Source organism: Molossus molossus, unplaced genomic scaffold (assembly GCF_014108415.1).
Source record: "Molossus molossus isolate mMolMol1 unplaced genomic scaffold, mMolMol1.p scaffold_m16_p_12, whole genome shotgun sequence".
Taxonomy (NCBI): Eukaryota; Metazoa; Chordata; class Mammalia; order Chiroptera; family Molossidae; genus Molossus; species Molossus molossus.
In genome coordinates this window covers 70,943,254-70,967,317 of record NW_023425347.1, presented here as the reverse complement: position 1 = coordinate 70,967,317, position 24,064 = coordinate 70,943,254, and the positions used below count along the sequence as shown (strand labels likewise).

Genomic DNA, 24,064 nt, shown 5'->3' with positions numbered 1-24,064 from the left:
TTTGGAAAGAGAGGACTTGAAAAGGAGAGAGAGAAACATTGATGTGAGAGCAAAACATGGATCAGCTGCCTCCTGCACACCCCATACCCAGGATTGAGCCCGCAACCTGGGCATGTGCCCTGACTGGGAATTGAACTGGCAACCTTTCAGTGCACAGGATGATGTCCAACCAACTGAACCATAAGGGCTAGAGCAATTTTTCATTAAAAAAAAAAAAAAAAAATATATATATATATATATATATATATATATCCCTCTTAGTAGGTGTAAATGATAACATGATATCTCATTGTGCTTTTAATTTTATTCTTTCCATCACCATTTATCTCCTCTGTGCCCTCTTCCACTTCTACCCACTCCACCTTGACAATCACCACAATGTTGTCCATGTCCCTGAGTTCTCTTGTTGCTTTTTTGCTCAATACCTTCACCCCTTGCATTTCCTTACAGGTTAATGATGTTGAACATCTTTTAGTTATTTATTTTAAAAATATTATTTTTTTCCCCTTATTAACTTTTAGAGAGAGAGGAATTCAGAAGGGGAGAGAGATAGAAACATTGATGAGAGAGCACATTGACTGGCTTCCTCCTGCACGACTCCGACCAGGGCCGGGGGTAAACCGCAACCGAGGTACGTGCCCTTGGCTGGAACTGAACCCGAGACTCCTTGGTCTGTGGGCCGACGCTCTAACTGCTGAGCTAAACCAGCCAGGGCTGTATTTTATTTTTATTTATTTATTTTTTGTTAATCCACACCCAAGGATGTTTTTTTCTATTGGTTTTTAGAGAGAGTGGAAGGAGGGGCAGGGGAGAAAGAGCCACATTGATTAGTTATACCTCCTGCACAACCAGACTATGGCCAGAGATTGAACCTGCAACCCAGGTATGTGCCCTTGACGGGGAATCAATCCACTACCCTTTCGGACATGGGCCAATGTTGTAACCACCGAACCACACTGGCCAGGGCTCAAGTTCTTTATTTTATTTTATTGAAAAGTGTTTTTATATTTTTATATATTTTTAATATTTTAATATATTTTGCAATAAAATATTTAAAATGGAATTGAAAAAGCAATGTATATAATAGCATATTACTATATATCTTACATATGTATAAATAAATTCTGTTTTTTTATTTTTTAAACTTATCTTTATTGTTGAATGTATTACAGATATCCCTCCTTTTTCCCCCCCTTGACTCCCTTCTCTCCACTCCCACCCCCATCCTGCCTTCCCACACTATTGTCTGTGTCTTTGGTTATGCATATATGCATATAAGTTCTTTGGTTTTTCTCTTCCCACCCCACCTCCCCCTTTTCATTGAGGTTCCTCAGTATAACAGCCAATTTGTACTTCTTAATCCATTCATCTTTTTTACACCCCCCCAATTCGACAAGCAACAAAAAGTTCTCTGTATCTATGAGTCTGTTTCTGTTCTGCTTCTCATTTTGTTTGTAGATTCAATTGTTGACAGATATGTATTTATTACCATTTTATTGTTCATATTTTTTTATCTTTAAGAAGACCTGTCAACATTTCATATAATACTGGTTTGGTGGTGATGAACTCCATTACCTTTTTGTGTGGTAAACTCTTTATATGGCCATCGATTCTAAATGATAGCTTTGCAGGATAGAGTAATCTTGGTTGTAGGTCTTTGCTTTTCATCACTTTAAATACTTCTTGCCACTGCCTTCTGGCCTGCAAAGTTTCGTTTGAGAAATCAGCTGAAAGCCTTATGTGAGCTCTGTTGTAGGTAACTAACTGCTTTTCTGTTGCTGCTCTTAAGATTCTCTCTTTTGTCTTTAACCTTTGGTATTTTGATGATGATGTGTCTTGGTGTGGACCTCTTTGGTTCATCTTGTTTGGGACTCTGTGCTTCCTGGACTTGTATGTCTGCTTCCATCACCAAGTTAGGGAAGTTTTCTGCTGTTATTTTTCAAATAGGTTTTTAATTTTTTGCTCACTCTCTTCTCCTTCTGGCACTCTCATGATGCAAATGTTGGTACGCTTGAAGTTGTTCCACAAACTCCTTATGCTATCCTCATTTTTTTAATTCTTTTTTCTTTTTGCTGTTCTGATTGTGTGTTTTTTCTGTCCTTATATTCCACATCGATGGTTTGCTTCTTGGCTTCACCTACTCTACTATTGAGTCCTTGTAAATTTTTCTTCTTTTTTTTAATCCTCACCTGCGGACATTTTTTTATTTTTGATCAGATAGAGTGGGAGGGAGAGAGAGGGAGAGAGAGAGAGAGAGAGAAATATTGACGTGAAAGTGACACATCGAGTGGTTGCCACCCACACGACCCAACCAGGGCCGGGGACAAACTGCAACCAAGGTATGCGCCCTTAGCGGGAACCGAACCTGGGTCTCTCCAGACCGCAGGCCGACGCTCTAACCGCTGAGCCAAACCGGCCAGGGCCTGTAAATTATTCTTTATTTCAGTTAATACATTCTTCATTTCTGACTGGTCCTTTATTATGCTCTTGAAGTCTTCACTAAGTTCCTTGAAATTCTCCTTAAGTTCCTTGAAATTTTCACTAAGTTCATTGAGTGTCCTTATAAGCAGTGTTTTGAATTCTGCATCTGTTAGATTGCTTATCTCCTTGAGTTTTGTTCTTTCATTTGGGATGTGTTTCTTTGTCTCTTCATTTTGGCTTGCCTCCCTGTGTTTGTTTCTATGATTTAGGTAGAGTTGCGATGTCTCCTAGGGTGGCCTATTGTATTAGGTGTCCTGCAGGGTTTAGTGGCACTGCCTCCCTGGTCACCCACCTGGGCCTTCGAGGTGTATCCCTTGTGTGGACTTTACACCTTTCTGTTGTAATTGAATCTTGATTGCTGTTGGCACATCAATGGGAGGTACTTAGGCTGATCAGCTGCAAGGACTGGCTGTGCCCACTAACCACTGACCTCTGACTACCTCAGCTGTGCAGAGCTGATCACCACACAGAGCAAGACTTACTTCAGCAGGGCACTGGTACTCACTGAATACATTCCTTGGGTGTGTCACTTGTAGAGGTGGTTGGGTGGTGCTACTTCAACGTGGTCTGAAGCTGTCCACTGGATGTGCTGGCTCTGGGAGAAGGTCAGCTACTGCCTGTGTTCTACCCGGGGCCACCCAGCATAAACTACAAAGTGATCTGCCAATGGTTGTTTCTTGTGCTGGGTTTGGAGGTGCCCAGGCAAAGCCAAGTTGTGAACCAAGGCTGGCTGCTTCTTGTGCCAGGCCTGGGGTCACTTAGCGAAAGGTATGGGGCTCTATGGCCAGATGCTGCTTGTTTGAGAGAATTTAGGGAAATCTGAAGCAGGAGCCAAAACAAGCCAATCCTGTGGTAAAGCCACCTGAAACAGCTTGGGTGTGGCCAAAAGTTGGGTGGGGCAGGGCCTCAGGGAATCACTAGGGTGGGCCAAACAGTGTGAGCTAGGTTGCTGTAGTCCCAGATATGGTACCTGTCTGCAGGCCCCCTGGGAAGGGCTCACCAAAGGAACAACAGCCTCCACCAGTATGTCTGTCTAGAAGAAAACTGCCTCTCCAGCCCTTGCCCCGATGCCAGACAACTCAGATCTTCCCCGTGTGTCCCTGGTGCCTTTCAAGTTGCCTCCCCTTTGCCCTGGAGCTCAGAGGGAGTGAGTCTGAGTAAGTCCATGCTCAGGCCCTTTAAGAGGAACTGCCTGGGACTCCAGAAGCCTCAGCCTCAATTCCCGTTGGTTTTTACAGCCAGAAATTATGAGGACTTCTCTTCTTGGCACTGCAACCCTGAGCTGGGCACCTGGCCTGTGATGGGGTCCCCTTACTCCTCAGGGCAGACCTTTACAGCCAAGGTAGCTGTCCTGATTTTTATCCACCACCTGTGTGTGTGGGACCAGCCCTTCTGTACCTCTGCCCCTCCTACCAGTCTCAGTGTGGCTTCTTTAATTTCATAGTTGTAGGACTTCCATTCAGCTCAATTTCAGGTGGTTCTGAAGGATGTTTGTTCTGTAGTTTAGTTGTAATTTTGATGTGGTTGTGGGAGGAGGTGAGTACTATGTTTACCTACGCTGCCATCTTGACTGGAAGTCCTTTTTTTTTTTTTTTTTAATCCTCACCCAAGGATATTTTTTTCATTTATTTTCAGATAGAGTGGGAAGGAGGGAAGGAGAGAGAGAGAGAGAGAGAGAGAAACATCGATGTGAGACACACATATTTATTGGTTGCTCCCGTATGACCCGGGCCAGGGTTGGGGAGTGGACTGCAATGCACCAAGGTACATGCCCTTGACTGGACTCTCTAACTGCTGAGCCAAACTGGACAGGGCTTAAGTCCTTTATTTTTAAACTGAGTTGTTGTTTAATTGTGACAGTTTTATATTTATTCTAGACACCATACTCTTATCAGATATATGATTTATAGATATTTTCTTCATTTGGTGGATTGTCTTTCACTTTTTTTTTTAAATGAATTTATTTTTGTTGCAGATGTTTCTCCTTTTTCCCAGTAGACACCTTCCTCCCTATCTCTCCCTGCCAAGCATTATTGTCTATGTCCATTCGTTACGCATACATGCTTATATGTTCTTCGGTTTATCTCATCTCTTCCCGCCGCCCCTTTCCTCTGAGGTTTGTCAGTCTGAACCATATTCCATTTTATGTCTCTGGGTTTGTTTTGTTCATCAGCTTTTTCTGTTCATTATATTCTACAAATAAGTGAGATCATCTGGTATTTGTCTTTCTCTGATTGGCTTATTTCGCTTAGCATAATACTCTCCAGGGCCCTCCGTGTCGTCTCAAAGGATACTAGATTTTTCTTTCTTACAGCTGCATAGTACTCCATTGTGTATTTGTACCACAGCTTTTTTATCCACTCATCTGTTGATGGATACTTGGGCTGCTTCCAAATCTTAGCAATGGTAAATAGTGCTGCTATGAACATAGGGGTACATATATTCTTTCTGATTGGTGTTTCAGACTTCTTAGGGTATATTCCTAGAAGTGGGATCACTGGGTCCATTGGCAGTTCAATTTTTAATTTTTTGAGATAATACCATATTGTTTTCCTTAGTGGCTACACCAGTCTGCATTCCCACCAGCAGTGTACTAGAGTCCCCTTTTCTCTACACCCTCGCCAGCACTTGTTGTTTGATGATTTGTTGATGGTAGCCATTCTGGCAGGTGTGAAGTGACACCTCATAGTTGTTTGTATTTGCATCTCTCTGATGATTAGTGACATTGAGCATTTTTTCATATGTCTCTTGGTCATTTGTATGTCCTGTTTGGAGAGGTGTCTATTTAGGCCCTCTGCCCATTTTTTAATTGAGTTCTTTGTCTTCTTTTTGTTGAGTTGCATGAGTACTCTATATATTTTGGAAATTAACTCCTTATCTGATGTATTGTTGGCGGTTATGCTCTCCCATATAGTGGGTTCCCTTTCCATTTTGATGATTGTTTCGCTGTGAAGAAGCTTTTTAGTTTGATACAGTCCCATATATTAATTTTTTCCTCTGTTTCTCTTGCCTGAGGCATTGTATCAGTGAAAATTCTGCTGCGTGTGATGTCTGAAATTTTGTTGCCTACATTTTCTTCTAGGATTTTAATGGATTCACGAGTCACATTTAAGTCTTTTACCCATTTTGAGTTTATTCTTGTGTATGGTGTAAATTGATGTTCTAGTTTCATTTTTTTTGCATGTAGCTGTCTAATTTTTCCAACACCATTTATTAAAGAGGCTGTCTTTACTCCATTGTATGCCCTTGCCACCTTTGTCAAATATTAGTTGAGCATACTGTCTTGCTCAACCACTGGCTCAACCACTGAGCCACACTGGCTAGGCAAAACAATACTCTCTTAGAGTTGGAAGGAACAGGTAGAGATTGTGTTGTGAGGCAACTTTTCACCTTTTAAAATTTTATTTGACAATTGAAATGTATGTGGCATATGTTAGATATATTACTCTTACAATATTGCTACAATAGATAAATACAGGTTATGTGCAATTTCTGGTATGCTCGTTGTAATTCTTTCTTTTAAAAATCTCAATTAAGAAAGAATATTGCAATGCAAGTGAATTAACTTTATTATAGTGTTTACCAAGAACCTGCTTTCATTTAATTAAGAAAATAAACTGGTTGCAAACTTGAGTACTTTATTATAAATTTCAAATAATTTATGACACAGTCCTCACAATTGATTAACATATCTTTGTGCTGGTGGCGTCATATTGAAAGTTTTTGATCTAGTCTGCAGTTTTCAAATGTTAGTGTGCTTTAGAATCATGTGATGAGCTTGTTAAAACACAGATTGCTGGTCTCCTCCCTCAGAATTTCTGATTTAGTAGATATGGGGTGGGGCCTGAGAATTTGTGAGGCTGTTGCTGCTGGCCTGGGGACCACATTTTGAGAATTTACTGCTTTAGGCCAACTTATACCCTTTACACTATTTCTACTGGCACAGTCCATTCCTTTTTAAGGTGGCCTATTCACTGTTAGACAGTTCTTTCTTCTAACTAACCCTTGTATTATCTTCCAGTAGTTCTAATTCTGGCCTCTGAAGTAAGAAGATTATTCTCTTATAATATTGGAGATAGCATTCATGTAGCTGAGAGTTATTCATGTCTCCTTTTCTTTATTTCTTTACCTCCCCCCACTCCCTCCCCTAATAGTGATTGGAAAAGTACTGTAATTTGTAGTTATGCTCATATTTACTCTTTCCATAGCAGTGTTTTTTTTGTTTTTGTTTTTTGTAAACTTGTTTTTCCTTCTGTGTTCTTAGGCTTGATAAGCATACCACCTAAGTCAGAAACCTGGAAGTAATTCTAGGCTCCTTCTCCTCCTTAAGGTTAACTCCTTATTTTGATTAGGAATCATTTGATCATAGAAATGATAGAAACCAATATGATATAGTTTAAGTAGAAAGAAAGAGTTTATTATAAGGGCATCATCTTATCCCATTGACCCTGAAAACTTGTAGTTTGGTTGGACCTAGTAAGTAACGAGTAATGGGAACTAGAAAACTGCAAGAAGTAAGTTAGTATGGAAGTCAGTAAGGAAGTTCTATTTCCCATTCTTTGTTTCTTTTTTCTTTCTTTTATTCTCACCCGAGGACACTTTTTCGCTTTTTGTTCAGATAGAGTGGGGGTGGGGGGGAGAAAGAAACATCGAAGTGAAAGGGACGCATCGAGTGGTTGCCACCCACACGACCCAACCAGGGCTGGGGACAAACTGCAACTGAAGTACATGCCCTTAGCGGGAACCGAACCCGGGTCTCTCTGGACCGCAGGCTGACGCTCTAATCCCTGAGCCAAACCTGCCAGGGACCATTCTTCGTTTCTTTCTCTCTTGGGCTATTTGTGGTTTTGTCTTATTTGCTTAATTCTCCTATCCTGTCTCTTAATGACTTCTTAGATAAACTTAATAATGTTCTGCTATTTTAAAAAGTTTAGTGTAGCCCTGGCCAGTTTTCTCAGTGGTTAGAGTATTGGCCCTTGGACCAATGAGTCCCAGGTTCGATTTCGGTCAAGGGCATGTACCTTGGTTGCGGTTGGTCCCTGGCCCTGGTCGGGTTTGTGCGGGAGGCAACCAGTCAATGTGTCTCTCTCACATCCATGTTCTCTCCCCCTGCCCCTTCCTCCCACTCTATCTGATGATAAATGGAAAAACATCCTTGGGTGAGGATTAAAAGAGAAAAGTTTAGTGTAGTTGAGCAAAAGACGCAGGACACAGATCTGTTCATCTGAGTGATTCATATAAAGGTTTTTACTTTATATAATCTATTTTGTTAGGAGCCTGGATAGTGCTTACTCTGGAGGTATCTGGGGTAGTGACTGGAAAGGAGCACAGGGACTTTCTGGAGTGCTTGGTTATGTCTCTATTTTTTTCCAATGTTGATTAAATGGATATGTTTAACTTATGAAAATTCATTGAGTTATATTTGTGTACTTTTCTGAAATGAGCAAGGTTCTTAAGTAACAGTTAAAAAGACATCCTAGTTTGAATATTAAATTTCATGTCCAATTTAATTTATATTTTCTTCTCTTTGCAAGTTTTGATAGGGAGACTTGGAATAAGAAGGGGCATGATCTGCTTTTATTTTTTCTCTCTCTGTTTCTGGCTTCTATTCTTTGGTATGTTATGATAGGGAATAGGGAGATTGGAAAGTATATGACTTTCTTTTTTTATTTTGTTTTTTGTTTGTTTTTTTTTTTTATCCTCACCCGAGGACATTTTTCCATTTTTTGTTCAGGTAGAGTGGGAGGGAGAGAGAGGAACAGAGAGAGAGAGAGAAACATCGACGTGAAAGGAACACATCGAGTGGCTGCCACCCGCACAACCGACCAGGGCCGGGGACAAACTGCAACCAAGGTACGCGCCCTTAGCGGGAACCGAACCCGGGTCTCTCAGGACTGCAGGCCGACGCTCTAACCGCTGAGCCATACCGGCCAGGGCTGACTTTCTTTTTTTAAACTTATCATTATTGTTGAATGTATTACAGATGTCCCCCCCCTTTTTCCCACCGTTGACCTCCTTCTCCCCAATTCCACCCCTCCTCCTGCCTTCCCCACACTATTGTTTGTGTCTATTGGTTATGCATATATGCATAGAAGTTCTTTGGTTTATGTCTTCCTACCCTTCCTCCCCCCTTCCCTTTGAGGTTCATCAGTCTAACAACCAATTTGTACTTCTTAATTTCTTCATCATTTCCATCCATCCTTCCAACCCCCTCCCATTAGGCAAACAACAAAAAGTTCTCTGTGTCTACGAGTCTGTTTCTGTTCTGCTTGCTCATTTTGTTTGTAGATTCAATTGTTGTTGTTGTTTTTATTCTCACCTGAGGACATTTTTTCCATTTTTTGTTCAGATAGAGCGGGAAGGAGAGAGTGGAAGAGAGAGAGAGAGAGAGAGAAACATCGACGTGAAAGGGACATATCAAGTGGCTGCCACCTGCACGACCCAACCAGGGCCGGGGACAAACTGCAACCGAGGTACATGCCCTTAGTGGGAACCGAACCCAGATCTCTCTGGACCGCAGGCCGATGCTCTAACCGCTGAGCCAAACCGGCCAGGGCTAGATTCAGTTGTTAATAGATATCTATTTCTACTTTATTGTTCATAGTTTGGTTCTTCTCCTTTAAGAAGACCTTTCAACATTTCATATAATGTGGTTTGGTGGTGATGAACTACTTACCTTTTTCTTGTCTGGGAAACTCTTTATATGACTATCAATTCTAAATGATAGCTTTGCAGGATAGAGTAATGTTGGTTGTAGGTCCTTGCTTTTCATCATCTTGAATATCTCTTGCTGCTCCTTTCCAGCCTGCAAAGTTTCTTTTGAGAAATTGACTGACAGTCTAATGGGAGCTCCTTTGTAGGTAACGAACTGCTTTTCTCTTGCTGCTTTTAAGATTCTCTCTTTGTCTTGAACTTTTGGCAATTTGATGATGATGTGTCTTGGTGTGGACCGCTTTGGGTTCAACTTGTTTGGAACTCTCTGTGCTTCCTGGACTTGTATGTCTGTTTCTTTCACCAAGTTAGGGAAGTTTTCTGCTGTTATTTTTCAAATAGGTTTTCAATTTCTTGCTCTCTTCTCCTTCTGGCACTCCCCTGATGTGAATGTTGGTACGCTTGAAGTTGTCCCACAAACTCCTTATGCTATCCTCATTTTTTGGATTCTTTTTTTCTTTTTGCTGTTCTGATTGGGTGTTTTTTGCTTCCTTATATTCCAAATTGATGATTTGCTTCTTGGCTTCACCTACTTCTACTATTGATTCCCTGTAAATTATTCTTTATTTCAGTTAGTGAATCCTTTATTTCTGACTGGTCCTTTTTTATGTTGTTGATGTTCTCACTAAGTTCCTTAGAGTTCCCTTTACGTTCCTTGAAGGTCTCACTAAGTTCCTTGAGCATCCTTATAACCCGTGTTTTGAACTCTGCATTTGATTGATTGCTTAGCTCCAATTTGTTTACTTTTTTCCCTGGAATTTTGTTCTGTTTTTTCACTTGGGACATGTTTGTCTCTGCATTTTGGCTGCTTCCCTGTTTGTTTCTATGTGTTAGATAGAGTTGCTATGTATCCTAGGCTTCCTAGGGTGGCCTGTTATAGTAGGTATCCTATAGGGTTCAGTGACACAGCCTCCCTGATCACCCAGCTGGGCCCTCGAGGTGCACCCCTTGTGTGGACTGTACACCCTTCTGTTGTAATTGAGTCTTGATTGTTGTTGGCATGTTAATGGGGGGGATTTACTCAGGCTGATCAGCTGCAAGGACTGGCTATGCCCACTGACCACTGGTCTCTGACTACCCTGGAGGATCATTGGTGTAGGGGCCCAACTCACAGAGCAAGGCTTACTTCAGCAGGGCTCTGGTGCCCACTGAGTCCACTCATTGAGTGGGTCACTTGTGGCGGTAGTTGGGTGGTGGTGCTTCAGTGTAGTCTGACGCTGTCCACTGGGTGTGCTGGTTCTGGGGCAAGGTCAGCCTCTGCCTATCTTCTACCCGGGGTCATTTGGCATAAGCTACAAAGTGATCTGCAGATGGCTGCTTCTTGTGCTGGGCTTGGAGGTGTCCAGGAAAAGCCAACATGCGAACCAAGGCTGGCTGTTCTAGTGCCAGAACTGGGGCCACAAGAGGTATGGGGCTCGCTGAGACGAGGTGCTGCATGTTTGAGAGATTTTTGGAAAATTTGAAGCAGGATCCAAGACAGGTTAATCCTGTGGTCAAGCCACTGGAAACAGCTTGGATTGGCTTGAAAGTTGGGTGGGGCTGGGCCTCAGGGAATCATCGGGGCTGGGCAAACAGTGCTAGCCAGGTTGCTGGAGTCCCCAGTTGTGGCTGCCTGACATCAAGCTGAATGGAAATCCTACAACTGAATGATGGTTGGTCTGTAGTTTGGTTGTAATTTTTATGTGGTTGTGGGAGGAAGCAAGTACTGTGTTTACCTACACTGCCATCTTGAGTGGAAATCTTCGATAGGACTTTTTTCTTAATTGGTGCTGACCTAGTTCTTTATTGGTTGTTGTTTCTTTTCTGGCAAAGACTAATTGTTCATCCATCCAGTGTATCAGCCACCAGTCAAATGCTGACCTTCTCATGGGATGGGACCTTTCCCTTTCTGTACTGCCTTCATGTAGGGTATTACTTAAACTTGATATCTTCCAAGACCATCTCATTTTCCTCTACCGGTAATTTTCTTGCTGGAGTTGCCTCTGTGAGTGGCCAGCCTTTTGTGGTGAGTTACTAGCATTAGTGCCCAAATCCTGCTTCCATCCATGGTTTCTCCTCGATGCATAAGTAGTATTTCGTCTTTGATACACCAAATACTGGGAATACAGGCTGCTCCCTTGCTGCCTTCTCTTTTTGCATTAACTGCTGCTGCTAGTTCTTCTTTCTCCCTGCTCACACCAATTGTTGTTTTTTTTGTTTGTTTGTTTCATTTTTTAAATCCTTACCTGAGGACATTTTTCCATTGATTTCTTTTTTTTTAGATAGAGTGGGAGGGATAGAAAGAGAGAAGGGAGGGGAAGGGAGGGAGGGAGGGAGGGAGAGAAACATCAATGTGAGAGAGACACATTGATTGGTTGCCTCCCACATGACCCTGACTGGGGCCAGTGATCAAACTTGCAATCAAGATATGACTGGGAATCGAACCCGTGACTCTTTGGTCTGTAGCCTGACGCTCTAACCACTGAGCAAAACCGGATAGGACACATCAGTTGTTTTAATGACACAGTGCCTAAATATCCTCCTTTATCCTTTTATTAATTTGCTACCAATTAAAAAATACTTTTTCCTTCTCTCATTTTTCTTCACCAACTTCACTCTTTTATTTATGCTTGGGTATTTGTATATTGTATTATGGATAGCCACCACCAACAATATTAGTATCTTCCCATGTTTGTGAACCCACCAATCATAGTATATGACCTTAGAGGACGTTAAAAAAAATCTTTTGTCAAGGAGGTAGGCATTTTTCCATTTTTTTCTCTTGTAGCATTTATTTATTTATTTTAAGTATTATTGTTTTTTTAATCCTCACCCAAAGAAATGTTTTTGGTGATTTCAGAGGGAGAGGAAGGGAGAGGGGGCAGAGTGAGTGAGAGAGAGAGAGAGATTGATATGAGAGAGACCCTTCAGTGCACAGATGATGCTCCAACCAATTGAATCACAACTGCCAGGGCTCCCTGTGGCTTTAGTATTGTCATGGGACCAGTTACTTGAACCTTGTTTTTCAAATGGCCCGTAACATAGATTTCAGTTATTTCTCCTTATGTTTCTTTCTCATTTTGTCTTAGTATTTTCTAGATCAGTTTGAATGTGCTACTTACCTTGTTTATTTTAGCCTCCATCATCTAGATATATATTAGATAGCCTCATTTGCCGTTTATTTCAAAATAGTTTTCTCATTTATTGCTGTTAATTAGGTGAGTTTACTTCAAAGTGTCTGAATTTTGATATGTTGGACATTCTTTACTAAGTGAGGAGGAAAAGGTATTGGGATGGAGTGGGATGGGCTACAGTAAAAAAGAGAAAGAGGAGGCATTGCCAATGTTTCATATTGTCTGTTTTCTTCATAGTACTTTATACTTTTTCATTGAAAGTATATATTTAGCTTCTTTATAGATATATAAAGAAAACTCTAAGTTTTATTTTAGCATTAATTGAATGCTGAAGGTGTTTCTAACTTTGTATAACAGGTAAAGGAAGGCTTGTTACTCATGATTTTTAAAAAACTGAATAAGGCTTTTCTTTACTGGATAGAGGAAGAGTGTGAATAAAAGGAAAAAAGTAAATAAATAATATAACTAGATGTGTACTCAGGAATAATATATCTTATCAAAATGTCTTATCATCTTGTGAATCTCCTCCTCTATTTTTTGTTTGGCACTTTATGATCAACGTCCCACATCCTTCATAGCATACCCAGACAACTTTTACTAAGAAATATGTTTCTGACTTTATCTGTTAAGCAGGAAATATAAAATGTTGACACTTTTTAACTAATGAATTTTGTAGAGATGTGTAATATAAAGTTCTTAGACACTTTTAGAAAAGACATTAATGACTTATGTTTTACATTTTTCTCTTTGAAGGATGTGATACCTGGACTTAGTCCCCTGCTCTTCAGGAAGCTTAGTAATCCTGATATATTTTCATCCACTGGAAAAGCTAAGCTTCAACGACAACTTAGTCAGGATGACTGTAAGTTACGAAGAGGAAGCATGGCCAGTTCTTTGTCAGGTAAGTATCTAATTTTGATTTTTAAGAAATGTGGAACTGTGTTGTCAGTATTTAAAGGTGTACCAACTGACCTGGCCGGTTTGGCTCAGCGGTTAGAGTGTCGGCCCACGAACCAGAGAGTCCCGGGTTCAGTTCCCTTTAAGGGCATATACCTTGGTTGTGGTTTGTCTCTGGTCTCACTTGGGGCTGTGTGGGTGGCGGCCACTTGATGTGTCTCTCTCACGTTGATGTTTCTCTCTCTCCCTCTTCTTCCCTCTCTCCTTCCCGCTCTATCTGGATTAATAAATAAATAAATAAATAAATAAATAAATAAATAAATAAATGTGTACAACTGAATTGGCATCTTGACAGCTTCTTCTCTGCTGATAGTTTTGTATAGAACACTTATGATAAGGCTGTCTTCCTCTCTTTCCTACTTCCTCATGACATCTCTGAACACTAAGCTCCTGAACCTGCTAATATTTCTTGGTTGACCACTATCCCTGTTTATTTCCTTTCAATCTGATTTTTGCTCTCTGCTTACTTCTATAGACTTCATGTCCTTTGCTTCTTTTGATTTTCTTTTTCCCCCCCATTTTGAAAACTCATTCTAGTGCCCATAGTGTCCTCCCACCTTCTCCACTGAAAAGTTAAAAAATTCAAAGGGAAGATATTATACAAAAGATTATACATGGTCCAAATAGGAAGCAATTAAAATGTGGCATAATTTTAAGCAATCAATAGAGTATGAAAAAAAAAAAATCCATGTGACCACTGCTAAAAATGTTAGATCATTAGAGAAGAGAATATAATCCTCTTGTATTCCTTGGCCTTAGAGTAAACAGTTTTTTTTGTTTTTTATCCTCACCCGAGGACATTTTTCCATTCTTTGTTCAGGTAGAGTGGGAGGGAGAGAGAGGAACAGAGAGAGAGAGAGAAACATCGACGTGAAAGGAACACATCGAGTGGCTGCCACCCGCACGACCGACCAGGGCCGGGGACAAACTGCAACCGAGGAACATGCCCCTTAGCGGGAACTGAACCCGGGTCTCTCTGGACCGCAGGCCGACGCTCTAACCGCTGAACCAAACCGGCCAGGGCTAGAGTAAACAGTTTTTAACTTCTTTTTCTTTTTGTCTCTTTTTAGGGCTATTCCCTTGGCTTTTTCTTCTCATTCTTCGATTGAAATTTATATTTTGTCAGACATGTATGTAATCATAAAGAGCTGTTTCTTGGCCCTGGCCAGTTTGGCTCAACGGTTAGAGCGTTGGCCTGCGGTCCGGAGAGACCCGGGTTCGGTTCCCGCTAAGGGCACGTACTTCAGTTGCAGTTTGTCCCCGGCCCTGGTTGGTCGTGTGGGTAGCAGCCACTCGATGTGTCCCTTCACGTCGATGTTTCTCTCTCTCTCTCCCTCCCAATCTATCTGTACAAAAAATGGAAAAATATCCTTGGGTGAGGATAAAAAAAAAAGAGCTGTTTCTTGTTTAATTTATTTTGCAGCATTCTGCTCTTTTAAGATGTGTTTATCTTTTACTTCTCTAGGAGTAAATAGATTTTTGATTTTTGGATGAAAAACTTTATGAGTTTTCTTTTGTTTTTTTAAAATGTTTTTATTTTTTATTTTTTTTAGAGGGGGGGAGAGAGATAGAAATGTTGATGTGAGAGAGAAACATTGATTGGCTGCCTCTTGCACGCCCCCTAATGGGGATCAAGCATGCAACCTGCACATGGGCCCTGATCAGGAATCGAATCATGACCTCTTAGTCCATGGGGCGATGCTCAATCCACTGAGCCACACCAGCTGGGCAAAAGTTTTCTTTTGTTTATGAGTCAACTTTTTATTTTGTGCCCCTAACAACCAGAATGTCCCTTCTATCCTGTGAGGTAGTAGCCTGGCTACTGGGTGGTACAGTGTGGGACTGTGGTTGTGTTTGATTGTTTTGTCTATAGATTTTCAGTTAATCTGATTTCAGCCTATATCTTACTTTATGTTCTTTTAGGTATCTTGCATTTCTGAGCACTGAACTTATCTGAGATTTTGCAGGGCAGCCTGATACCCCATTTAACGGCAACCTCCTCTATAGGCTTATTATACCTTGTGTCTTTCTTCACCCTTTTCCACTGGTTATGATTCACCTGTTTATTTTAGATTTTTCCAACAATAATTTGTTCATCCCCTCATATATGGTCTCTCTCTCTCTCTCTCGCTCTCTCTCTTTCTCTTTTGCCTTTGTTTATTTATTTTATTTATTTATTCTCATTTTATTAGAGTTTCCTGGGGGACAAAGGATAAAAGTGTATACTCAGTCAGCCATCCTTAACTGGGAATATTTTATATAATAGCTTCTTCATCTCAATTTGTGTGTGTGTGTGTGTGTTTTGGTATGTGCCCCTAGCAGGAACCGAACTTGGGACTCTCTGATCCACAGGCCGACGCTCTGACCACTGAGCCAAACCAGCCAGGGCTATAATAGCTTCTTGAACCATTGTTAAGAATATTAATTAGGCCTGACTGGTGTGGCTCAATGGTTGAGTATTGACCTATGCACCAAGAGGTTGCCAGTTTGATTCCTGGTCAAGGCACAAGCCCAGGTTGTGGGCCTGATCTCTAGAGGGGGCATGCAGGAGGTGGCCAGTCGCTGTTCTCTCTTATCAATGTTTCTATCTCTCTCTCCTTCTCCCTTCCTCTCAGATCAATGAAGAAAAAAAAATTTTTTAAAATATTAGAATTAAATGTTTTTTTCCTGAATTATTTGTTGACTAAAGAGCTAATTGCTTCATTTGTACATATTGTTGCTTCTGTTTTATGTTTTTTTCCCTCAGATTTTTGGTGATTCTTGGTACACTTCAAGCTCTGACCTAGTATATGTTTAAATGGTTATCTTTTGCAGTTGTGTAAGCCTCTTTCCCAAGCAGTCTCTTATTTTTAAAAGAGATAGAGGTATGATACTAGCCTTTGTGTATGTGGATAGGTAAGTTAACAAACTAGCTTTCCTTTAGAATATATAGATGAGGAGCAGGCAGATCATCTGAAGAAATTGGCAACATTTGCAGAAGGAAAGAATGCAGGCAGGCTCTAGTCTAGGTTTATGGACGTTTTGAGTAGAGCACCATTATTATTTAGTGTGTGGAGGATTTTTTTTTTTTTTAATCTTTATTGTTGAATGTAGAATGTATTACAGATATTTCACATTTCTCCCCCATTGATCCCCTCCTCCCCTGCCCATCCCCCTCCCACCTTTTCCCACACTATTGTCTGTATCCATTGGTTATGCATATGAGTTCTTTGGTTTATTTCTTCCCACCCCACCAACCCCTTTCCCTTTGAGGTTTGTCAGTCTAGCAATGAATTTGTGCTTCTTAATCCCTTCACCTTTTTCACCCATTCCCCCAACCGCCCTTCCATCTGGCAACCAACAAAATGTTCTCTGTATCTATGAGAATGTTTCTGTTCTACGTGTTCATTTTGTTTGTAGATTCCATTGTCGATAGATATGTATTCATTGCCATTTTGTTTGTTCATATATTTTATCTTTTTTTTCAAAAAGACCCTTCATCATTTCATATAGTAACAGTTTGGTGGTGATGAACTTTAACTTTTTCTTGTCTGGGAAACTCTTTATATGGCCATCGATTCTAAATGACAGCTTTGCAGGATAGAGTAATCTTGGTTGTAGGCTCTTGCTTTTCATCACTCTGAATATTTCTTGCCACTGCCTTCTGGCCTGCAAAGTTTCTCTTGAGAAATCACCTGACAACGTTATGGGAACTCCCTTGTAGGTAACTAGCTGCCTTTCTCTTGCTGCTTTTAAGATTCTCTCTTTGTCTTGAACCTTTTGCATTTTGATGATGATGTGTCTTGGTGTGGGCCCCTTGGGGTTCATCTTGTTTGGGACTCTGTGTGCTTCCTGGACTTGTATGTCTGTTTCCTTCACCAAGTTAGGAAAGTTTTCTGCCATTATTGTTTCAAACAGGTTTTCAATTTCTTGTTCTCTCTCTTCTCCTTCTGGCACCTCCAAGATGCGAATGTTGGCACGCTTGAAGTTGTCCCAGAGGCTCCTTACACTCTCCTCATTTTTTTGGATTCCTTTTTCTTTTTTCTGTTCTGATTGGGCGTTTTTTGCTTCCTTATATTCCAAATCAATGGTTTGCTTCTTGGATTTATGTACTCTACTATTGAATCTTTGTAAATTATTCTTTATTTCAGTTAAAGCCTCCTTCGTTTCTAACTGTGCATCGATCATTTCTGACTGGTCCTTTTTTATGCTCTTGAGGTCCTCACTAAGTTCATTGAGCATCCTCATAAGCAGTATTTTGAACTCAACATCTGTTAGGTTGCTTATCTCCATTTCGCTTAGTTCTTTTCTTGGGGTTTTGTTCTGTTCTTTCATTTGGGACCTGTTTCTTTGTCTCCTCATTTTGGCTGCCTCCCTGTTTGTTTCTGTGTATTACTAACAAGCGGTATGGGGCTAGCTGAGACCAGATGCTGCTCGTTTGAAAAAATTTAGGAAAAACCTGAAGCAGGATCCAAGACAGGCCAATCCTATCCTATGGTTAAGCAAGTACCAACAGCTTGGGTGGGCCTGAAAGTTGGGTGGGGTGGGCCTGAAAGTTGGGTGGGGTGGGGTGGGGCCTCAGGGAGTCACCAGGGCGGGGCTACCAGGTTGCTGGAGTCCCAGATATGGCGGCTGTCTGCCACCCCAGGGAAGGGCTCACCAAAAGAACAAAGGCCTCTGACAGCACGTTTGTCTCGGGGAAAGCCCCCTCTCCAGCTCTCGCTCCAGTGCCAAACAGCTCAGTTCTTCCCTGTGTGTCTCTGGTGCACCTCAAGCTGCCTCCGCAGTGAGTCCGATAAGTTCGTGCGCAGGCCCTTTAAGGAGCTGCTTGGGGCTCCAGCCGTGTCAGCTTCCCTGAGCCTCAGTTCCCGCTGGTTTTTCCAGCCAGAAGTTATGGGGACTTCTCTTCCTGGCACTGGAACCTTGAGCGGGGCACCTGGTGTGGGACGGGGACCCCTCAGTCCTCAGGAAGGACCTTGCCAGCCGAGGTATCCTCCTGATTTTTATCTGCCGCACGTGGGTGTGGGACCTGCCCGTCTCACTGCAGTCGCGCCTCCGCCCCCGCGCCGCCGCCTCCGCCCCTCCGCCTCCGCCCCTCCTACCAGTCTCGATGCAGCTTCTTTAATTCCGTAGTTGTAGGACTTCCATTCAGCTTGATTCCAGGTGGTTTTGAATGATGGTTGTTCTGTAGTTTGGTTGTAACTTGGATGTGGTTGTGGGAGGACGCGATACTGCATTTACCTATGCCGCCATCTTGACTGGAAGTCTCCTGCATTTCTGTGTGTGGAAGGTTTTATGGAAAAAGTCCTACCCTGTTTCCTCCACCCCTGTTTATACATTTATTTTTTTGTCTTGCCTAATTGCCTTTGAACAAAGTTCTTTTTCTTTTTCAATAGGGACACTTCTAGAATTTCCCTATTAAGCATCACACAGGCTTTTGGAGTAAGATACATTTTATCAGATTAGGAATTGTGAATCTCAGCAATTGCCATTTTAGCATTAGAGGGAGATTATGTAATTAAAAAAACAAACACTTTTCTTTATTGAATGTATTACAGATGTCCCTCCTTATTTCCCCCTTGACCCTCTTCTCCCCAATTCTACCCTCCTCCTGCTTTCCCCACACTGTTGTCTGTGTCTTTTGGTTATGGATATATGCATAAAAGTTCTTTGGTTTATCTCTTCCTGCCCCATGTCCCCCCTTCCCTTTGAGGTTCATCAGTCTAACAACCAATTTGTACTTTCTAAATCTTTCATCTTTTACACCCAACTCCCCTCCCATTTGGCAACCAACAAGAAGTTCTCTGTATCTATGAGTCTGTTTCTGTTCTGTTTGCTCACTTTCTTTGTAGATTCCATTGTTTTTTGTTTTTTTTTTTATCCTCAGCCGAGGATACTTTTTCCAGGTTTTGTTCAGATAGAGTGGAAGGGAGAGACAGGAAGAGAGAGAGAGAGAGAGAGAAACATCGATATGAAAGGGACACATCGAGTGGCTGCCACCTGTACGATCCAACCAGGGCCGGGGACAATGCACCCGAGGTACATGCCCTTAGCGGGAACCGAACCCTGGTCTCTCTGGACCTCAGGCCGACGCTCTAACTGCTGAGCCAAACCGGCCAGAGCTCCATTGTTGATAGATATGTATTTATTGACATTTTATTCATATTTTTTTTAATCTTCATTTTCTTCAAAAGACCCATCAACATTTCATACAATACTTGTTTGGTGTTGATGAACTCCATTAGCTTTTTCTTGTCTGGGAAACTCTTTATATGGCAATCGATTTCTAAATGATAGCTTTGCAGGATAGAGTAATCTTGGTTATAGGTCCTTGCTTTTCATCACTTTAAATATTTTTTGTCATTCCTTCCTGGCCTGAAAGTTTCTTTTGAGAAATCAGCTGACAGCCTTATGTGAGCTCTGTTGTAGGTAACTAACTGCTTTTCAGTTGCTGCTTTTAAGATTCTCTCTTTTGTCTTTAACCTTTGGTATTTTGATGATGATGTGTCTTGGTGTGGACCTCTTTAGGTTCACCGTGTTTGGGACTCTGTGCTACCCGGACTTGTATGTCTGCTCTGTCACCAAGTTAGGGAAATTTTCTGTCATTATTTTTTCAAATAGTTTTTAATTTCTTTCTCTTTTTCTTCTCCTTCTGGCACTCCCTTAATGTGAATGTTGGTATACTTGAAGTACCACAGGCTCCTTATACTGTCCTTATGTTCTTGGATTCTTTTTTCTTTTTGCTGTTCTGATTGGGTGTTTCTTATATCCTTATATTCCAAATCGATGGTTTGCTTCCTGGCTTCACCTATACTACTATTGATTCCCTGTAAATTATTCTTTTTATTTTATTTTTTTATCTTTATTGTTGAATGTATTACAGATGTTCCTCATTTTTCCCCCATTGACCCCCTTTCTCCCCACTCCTGTCCCCCTCCTGCCTTTTTCCACACTGTTGTCTGTGTCCATTGGTTATGTATATATACATATAAGTTCTTTGGTTTATTTCTTCCCACTCCCCAACCCCCCTTCCCTTTGAGGTTTGTCAGTCTAGCACCAATTTGTACTTAATCCCTTCACCTTTTTCACCCATTCCCCTAACCCCCCTCCCATATGGCAACCAACAAAATGTTCTCTGTATCTATGAGAATGTTTCTGTTCTGTTTGTTCATTTTGTTTGTAGATTCCATTGTTGATAGATATATATTTATTGCCATTTTGTTTGTTCATATATTTTATCTTCTTCTTCAAGAAGACCCTTCAACATTTCATATAATTATGGTTTGGTGATGATGAACTCCTTTAACTTTTTCTTGTCTGGGAAAGTCTTTATATGGCCATCGATTCTAAATGACAGCTTTGCAGGATAGAGTAATCTTGGTTGTAGGCTCTTGCTTTTCATCACTCTGAATATTTCTTGCCACTCACTTCTGGCCTGCAAAGTTTCTTTTGAGAAATCATCTGACAGCCTTATGGGAACTCCCTTGTAGGTAACTAACTGCTTTTCTCTTGCTGCATGTAAGATTCTCTCTTTGTCTTGAACCTTTTGTATTTTGATGGTGATGTGTCTTGGTGTGGACCTCTTGGGGTTCATCTTGTTTGGGTCTCTCTGTGCTTCCTGGACTTGTATGTCTGTTTCCTTCACCAAGTTAGGGAATTTTTCTGCCATTATTGTTTCAAATAGGTTTTCGATTTCTTGTTCTCTCTCTTCTCCTTCTGGCACCCCCAAGATGCGAATGTTGGTACGTTTCAAGTTGTCCCAGAGGCTCCTTACACTCTCCTCATATTTTTGGATTCTTTTTTCTTTTTGCTGTTCTGATTGGGTGTTTTTGGCTTCCTTTTATTCCAAATTGATGGTTTGCTTCTTGGCTTTACCTACTCTACTATTGAATCTGTGTAAATTATTTCAGTTAGTGCCTCTTTCATTTCTGACTGGTTCGATTTTATGCTCTTGAGGCCCTCACTAAGTTCGCTGAGGTTCTCACTAAGTTCATTGAGCATCCTTATAAGCAGTGTTTTGAACTCAGCATCTGTTAGGTTGCTTATCTCCATTTCACTTAGTTCTTTTCCTGGAGTTTTGTTCTGTTCTTTCATTTGGGACCTGTTTCTTTGTCTCCTCATTTTGGCTGCCTCCCTGTGTTTGTTTCTGTGTATTACTTAAGGAGAGGTATGGGGCGAGCTGAGACCAGATGCTGCTTGTTTGAAAGCATTTAGGAAAACCTGAAGCAGGATCCAAGACAGGCCAATCCTATGGTAAAGCAACTGGAACAGCTTGGGTGGGCCCGAAAGTTGGGTGGGGCGGGGCCCTCAGGGAATCACCAGGGCAGGCAAACAGTGTGAGCCAAGTAGCTGGAGTCCCAGATATGGCCGCTGTCTGCTGCCCCAGGGAAGAGCTCACCAAAGGAACAAAGGCCTCTGACTGTGCATCTGTCTCGGAGAAAGCCCCCTCTCCAGCCCTCGCTTCAGTGCCAAACCACTCAGTTCTTTCCTGAATGCCTTTGGCGCCCCTCTGACTGCCTCCCCTCCAAGCTTAGAGGGAGTGAGTCCGATAAGTCTGTGCGCGGGCCCTTTAAGAGGAGCTGCCAGGGGCTTCAGCCACCCCAGCCTCCCTGAGCCTCAGTTCCCTCTGGTTTTTCCAGCCAGAAGTTATGGGGACTTCTCTTCCTGGCACTGGAACCCTGAGCTGGGTGCCTGGTGTGGGACAGGGACCCCTCAGTCCTCAAGGAGGACCTTCCCCGCTGGGGTATTGTCCTGATTTTTATCCGCCACACGTGGGTGTGGGACCAGCCCCTCTGCCTCTGCCCTTCCTACCAGTCTCGATGTGGCTGCTGCTTTAATTCCGTAGTTGTAGAACTTCCATTCAGCTTGATTTCAGGCGGTTTTGAATGATGGTTGTTCTATAGTTTAGTTTTAACTTTGGTGTGGCAGGATGCGATACCGCGTTTACCTACGCCGCCATCTTGACCGGAAGTCTGTAAATTATTCTTTATTTCAGTTAGTGTATCTTTCATTTCTGACTGGTCCTTTATTATGCTCTTTAGGCCCTCACTAAGTTTATTGAGTATTCTTATAAGTAGTGTTTTGAACTCTGCATCTGTTTAATTGCTTATCTCCATTTCATTTAGTTCTTTTCCTGGAGTTTTGTTCTGTTCTTTCATTTGGGACATTTTTCTTTGTCTCCTCATTTTGGCTGCCCCCCTGGTTTGTTTCTATATATTAGGTAGAGTTGCTATGTCTTCTAGGCTTCCTAGGGTGGCCTGTTATAATAGGTGTCCTATAGGGTTCAATGACAGAGCCTCCCTAATCACCCAGCTGGGCCCTCAGGAGTGCACCCCTCATGTAGACTTTACACCCTTCTGTTGTAATAGAGTCTTGATTGCTGTTGGCATTCAATGAGAGGGTTTTACTCAGGGTGATCAGCTGTAAGGACTGGCTGTGCACAGTAACCATCGACCTCTGACTGCTTTGGATGATCAGTTGTGCAGAGGCCCACCACACAGAGCAAGACTTACTTCAGCCCGGCTCTGGTCCCTCTGAGTCCATTTCTGTAGTGTGTCACTTGTGGAGGTGGTTGGGTGGTAGTGCTTCGATATAGTCTGAAGCTGTCCCCTGGGGGTGCTTGCTCTGGGGCAAGGTCAGCCATTGCCTGTGTTCTGCCTGGGGTCACCAGGCATAAGATGTCAAGCAATCTGCCAATGGCTTCATTTTTGTGCTGGGCTTGGATGTGCCCAAGTAAAGCCAAGCTGTGAACCAAGACTGGCCGCTTCTTAGAGTGTGGGGCCTGGGGCCACTTAATGAGAGGTATGGGGCTTGCTGAGACCAGATGCTGCTTGTTTGAGAGAATTTAGGAAAATCTGAAACAGGAGCCAAAACAGAACAATCCTACGGTAAAGCCACTGGAAACAGCTTGGGTGGGCCTGGTAGTTGGGTGGGGCGGGGCCTCAGGGAATCACCAGGGCAGGATAAACAGTATGAGCTAGATTGCTGGAGTCCCAGATATGGCAGCCCTCTGCCTGCCCTGTGGGTGAAGGGCTCTCCAAAGGAACAGTGGCCTCCACCAGTAAGTCTGTTCAAGAGAAACTGTCTCTCCACTCCTCTCCCCGATGCCAACTAACTCAGTTTTCCCCCATACATCTCCCGTGCCTTTCAAGCTGCCTCCTACCTGTGCTGGAGCTCAGAAGGAGCGGGTCCAAGTAAGTCTGTTCGCGAGCCCTTTAAGGGGAGCTGCCTGGGGCTCCAGCAGCCTCAGACTCTCTCAGCCTCAGATCCCTCTGTTTTTGTTTTTGTTTTTATCCTCATCTGAGGACATTTTTCCATTTTTTGTTCAGATAGAGTGGGAGGGAGAGAGAGGAAGAGAGAGAGAGAGAAACATCCATGTGAAAGGGACACATTGAGTGGCCACCACCTGCATGACCACCCAGGGCTGGGGTCAAACTGCAACCGAAGCACGCATCCTTAGTGGGAACCGAACCCGGGTCTCTCTGGACCGCAGGCCGACGCTCTAACCGCTGAGTCAAACCAGCTCCTTCTGGTTTTTATAGGCAGAATTTATGGGAACTTCTCTTCCTGGCACTGGAACCCTGAGCTGGGTGCCTGGTGTGGGACGGGAACCCCTTGCTCCTTAGGGAGGATCTTCACAGCTAAGGTGTCCCTCCTGATTTTTATCTGTCGCAAGTGGGTGTGGGACCAGCCCATCTTCACCTCCACCCCTCCTACCAGTCTTGATGTGGCTTGTTTTTAATTTCGTAGTTGTAGGACTTTCATTCAGCTTGATGTCAGGCAGTTCTGAATGATGGTTATTCTGTAGTTTGGTTGTAATTTTT

The 24,064-nt window shown here is 42.4% G+C and overlaps 1 protein-coding gene across 3 annotated transcripts in view; it reads left to right on the top strand.

Moving 5' to 3' along the window:
* The window catches only part of MAST2 (microtubule associated serine/threonine kinase 2), a 214,325-nt gene that overhangs the window by 11,663 nt on the left and 178,598 nt on the right, over positions 1 to 24,064 (top strand). For all 3 annotated transcript variants that reach the window (XM_036255807.1, XM_036255809.1, XM_036255808.1), the window contains one exon: positions 13,059 to 13,206. In XM_036255807.1, coding sequence (XP_036111700.1) covers positions 13,059 to 13,206 — 148 coding nt within the window. The remainder of the gene's footprint in view (positions 1 to 13,058; positions 13,207 to 24,064) is intronic.